At 63.2% G+C, this 3,178-nt stretch overlaps 1 protein-coding gene across 1 annotated transcript in view; it reads left to right on the forward strand.

Moving 5' to 3' along the window:
- CDK18 (cyclin dependent kinase 18) overlaps positions 1 to 2,022 on the forward strand; it is an 11,959-nt gene extending 9,937 nt beyond the window's left edge. Inside the window, exons 6-10 of the mRNA XM_017727164.1 lie at positions 411 to 534; positions 723 to 765; positions 968 to 1,058; positions 1,316 to 1,393; positions 1,676 to 2,022. Coding sequence (XP_017582653.1) covers positions 411 to 534; positions 723 to 765; positions 968 to 1,058; positions 1,316 to 1,393; positions 1,676 to 1,710 — 371 coding nt within the window. The 3' untranslated portion in view covers positions 1,711 to 2,022. The remainder of the gene's footprint in view (positions 1 to 410; positions 535 to 722; positions 766 to 967; positions 1,059 to 1,315; positions 1,394 to 1,675) is intronic.
- The last annotated feature ends 1,156 nt before the right edge of the window (positions 2,023 to 3,178 follow it).

Raw genomic sequence — 3,178 nt, forward strand, 5'->3', positions numbered from 1 at the left:
GTTGGTAGGGATGAGGTGGGCAGGAATGAACAGGGGTGGAATGGGGTGGGCAGGGATGGGGTGGGGTGAGAAATGAGCAGGGATGGGCTGGTATGGGCAGAGATGGGCTGAGGTGGGCTGGCATGGGCAGGGTTTGGCAGGGGTGGAACTGAGGTGGGCAGGGGTCAGCTGGCATGGACAGGGGTGGGCAGGGGTGAACTGGGGTGGGCAGGGGTCAGCTGGCACGGACAGAAACTGCCCGCAGCCCCCTCCAGGCTGGCACAGGTGTCGGGATGAGAGGCTCCTTGCTGGCTGCCCCCTGGGACGTGCAGGCAGTGCCAGCCCATGGGGACATCTGTGCCCTCTCTCGGGGACAGGGGACCCGCACTCCTGAAGTTTTTCCTTCTGCACTGAGTGCCCACCGAGGTTCCCTCTCTCTGCCCTTGCAGGAACCCCCACAGAGGACACCTGGCCTGGGATAACGTCCAACGAGGAGTTCAAGGCTTACAACTTCACCCACTACCGAGCGCAGCCGCTGATAAATCACGCCCCAAGGTACCCCTGGAGCAGGGACAGCTCAGGAACGGGGGTTTGATGGGTGTGGAGGGGAGCCTGGGCAGCCCAGTTTCATTTTCCCCTCGTGGTGCTTGAGGCTGCAGTGCCACTCATCCCTCACTCGGATCATTGCCGTCTCCTCGGTGCAATAATGGTGCAGTTTTGGTTTTATTTCCCTTTTCTCCCAGGCTGGACTCGGAAGGCATCGACCTGCTGACAAATCTGCTCCTGGTGAGTGGGGGAGCAGCCCAGGGGGGTGGAAAAGGGGGTTTGCTGCAGGGAAGGTGCAGCTGGAGCAGGGCAGTGCCACACACCTGGCTCGTGGCACTGCTGGGATGTGCAGAGGTGCCCAGGTGTGTGATGTAAACGTGCAGAGGTGCCCAGGTGTGTGATTTAAATGTGTATTTATGGCTTTTCCTGGGGCTTTGTGCAGTACAGAGCCAAGGGCCGGATCTCAGCCGAGGCAGCCCTGCAGCACCCCTACTTCAAGAGCCTGGGAGAGCGGGTGCACCTCCTGCCTGACAGTAAGTGCCACCTGTCCCCGCCCAAAAAGGGGCAAAACAAGGGCTCCTGGTGCCTTCAGGTGCCTCTTTGCTCCCTCAGAGGTGCTCCTGCAGCAGGGTGGGGTGGGAGCTTGAGGGCTGTGGGAGCGAGGAATAATAATAATGATAATTAATAAGATTTTGGGTGGGATGAGGTGGGGCAGGAGAGTGAGAGCAGAGCTCCGTGGAGGTGCCACCCTCGGGCAGGACTGACCCCTCTCTCTGCCCCCTCTGCCCAGACGCTTCCATCTTCTCCCTGAAGGAGATCCAGCTCCAGAAGGACCCCGGCCACCGAGGCTCAGCCTTCCAGCAGTCAGGTAGGGCTGGGGAAAAGCCGGGATCTCTCCCAGCCAGTGCCAGGATGGTGCCGGCATTGGGCTGCTCCCAGGAAAAAGCCAAACCTGCTCTCTGTCCCTTCTTCAATCCACAAATCACCCCTGGGCATCCCTGTTGTCACCTGCCAGTCACATTTGGGTATCCCGAGGCACAGCTCCTCCTCCAAAAAAGGAATCTCCTCCCCCGGGCACCCTCCGGGCTGAGCCGCTCTGCAGAGCCACCGTCCGACCCCGCTGACCCCTCTCTGTGTCTCCCTTCCCCAGCCCGAGGCAAGAACAGGAGGCAGAGTATATTTTAAACTCGGATCTCGCGTTCCCCTCGTCGCCATGGAGATGGAAGCGCTGAGGAAGGAGACGGCTCCCACCCGACCCTCCGCAGAGCTCCCGGCTCCAGCAGGACGAGGCCGATGCTGTCCCCAAACCCCTCCATGGACCTGTGGCCTTGTCCCCCCGCTTGTTTTCATGTTGTCCCCACTGCGAGGTGCTCCAGGCCCCTGCGCTGCCCCGGGAGGGTTTGGGGGCACAGGGAGGGGACTCCAGGGCTGGGCTGGGGATTTGTGGGCTTTGGCCCAGGCAGGAGTTGCTGAAAATGCACCTTGGCTCAGACAAGCTGCCCTGCACCCCCTGGTTTTTGGGGATACCACGTTAAGACTGCTCGGCATGGCCCAGCCTGGCACTGGGAGCACCTGGGGCACAGCTGGGGCACAGCTGGGGCACAGCTGGGGCACAGCTGGAGCACAGGAACCAGGGCAGCCCCCCCGCATTTCCCTCACCTCTGCCTGCAGAGCCCCATTTCCCCTCCCTACTTTGGTACCTGAATCCAGCTGAGGATGGAGCACCCGGGCTTCCCATTGCTCCCCCCGGCATCTCCCGGTCCCTGTTCCCAAATTCAGCCAGCTGGGATGTCCTGAGCCGAGAGCAAGGCCTGGTCTAACCCCGCTGGGCTGCAGGAACCCGCAGGAGGGGCTGTGCTGGAGCGGGGCCGGGCGAGGATCGGTTCCGTGCCAGCTGGAGCACAGGAACCAGGGCAGCCCCCCCGCATTTCCCTCACCTCTGCCTGCAGAGCCCCATTTCCCCTCCCTACTTTGGTACCTGAATCCAGCTGAGGATGGAGCACCCGGGCTTCCCATTGCTCCCCCCGGCATCTCCCGGTCCCTGTTCCCAAATTCAGCCAGCTGGGATGTCCTGAGCCGAGAGCAAGGCCTGGTCTAACCCCGCTGGGCTGCAGGAACCCGCAGGAGGGGCTGTGCTGGAGCGGGGCCGGGCGAGGATCGGTTCCGTGCTGCCCCCCGAGCCATCGGGAATCCGGAGCACCCTCGGGAATCCCATCCAGGATATCCCTGACCTGTCTTTGTGCGGTTTTCCTGCTCGATGGTCCCATCCCCGTGCTCTTGAGAGCGGGAACAAGGCACGGATGGAGCAGCCCCTTCCTCATCTCCATCCCACCACCCCAAGGAGCAGAACGGGGGTCCCAGAGGGGTCTCAGGGCACATCTCGCCCCTCTCCCATCGCTCTGAGCCCCTCCCCGCGCGGCAGAGCCCCAATCCCGGCGCCAGAGCGCTGCTCACGCCCACCTCGGTGTGTTTGTGCCCAGAGGGAAGGGGGAGAGGTGCCAAACCTCCCACAGCTCAGCTGTGGGCACCCGAAATAGCTCTGGGGAGCAGCACAGCGCCCCTCAATCCCCTCCCCGGCCCCTCCCGGACCGGCCCTGCTCGGATCGGTGCTCAGAGCTTTGTGCTCTGCTGGCCCGGGGCTGCTCCAGGGGGG

This window comes from Corvus brachyrhynchos, unplaced genomic scaffold (genome assembly GCF_000691975.1).
Source record: "Corvus brachyrhynchos isolate BGI_N302 unplaced genomic scaffold, ASM69197v1 scaffold72, whole genome shotgun sequence".
Classification (NCBI taxonomy): domain Eukaryota; kingdom Metazoa; phylum Chordata; class Aves; order Passeriformes; family Corvidae; genus Corvus; species Corvus brachyrhynchos.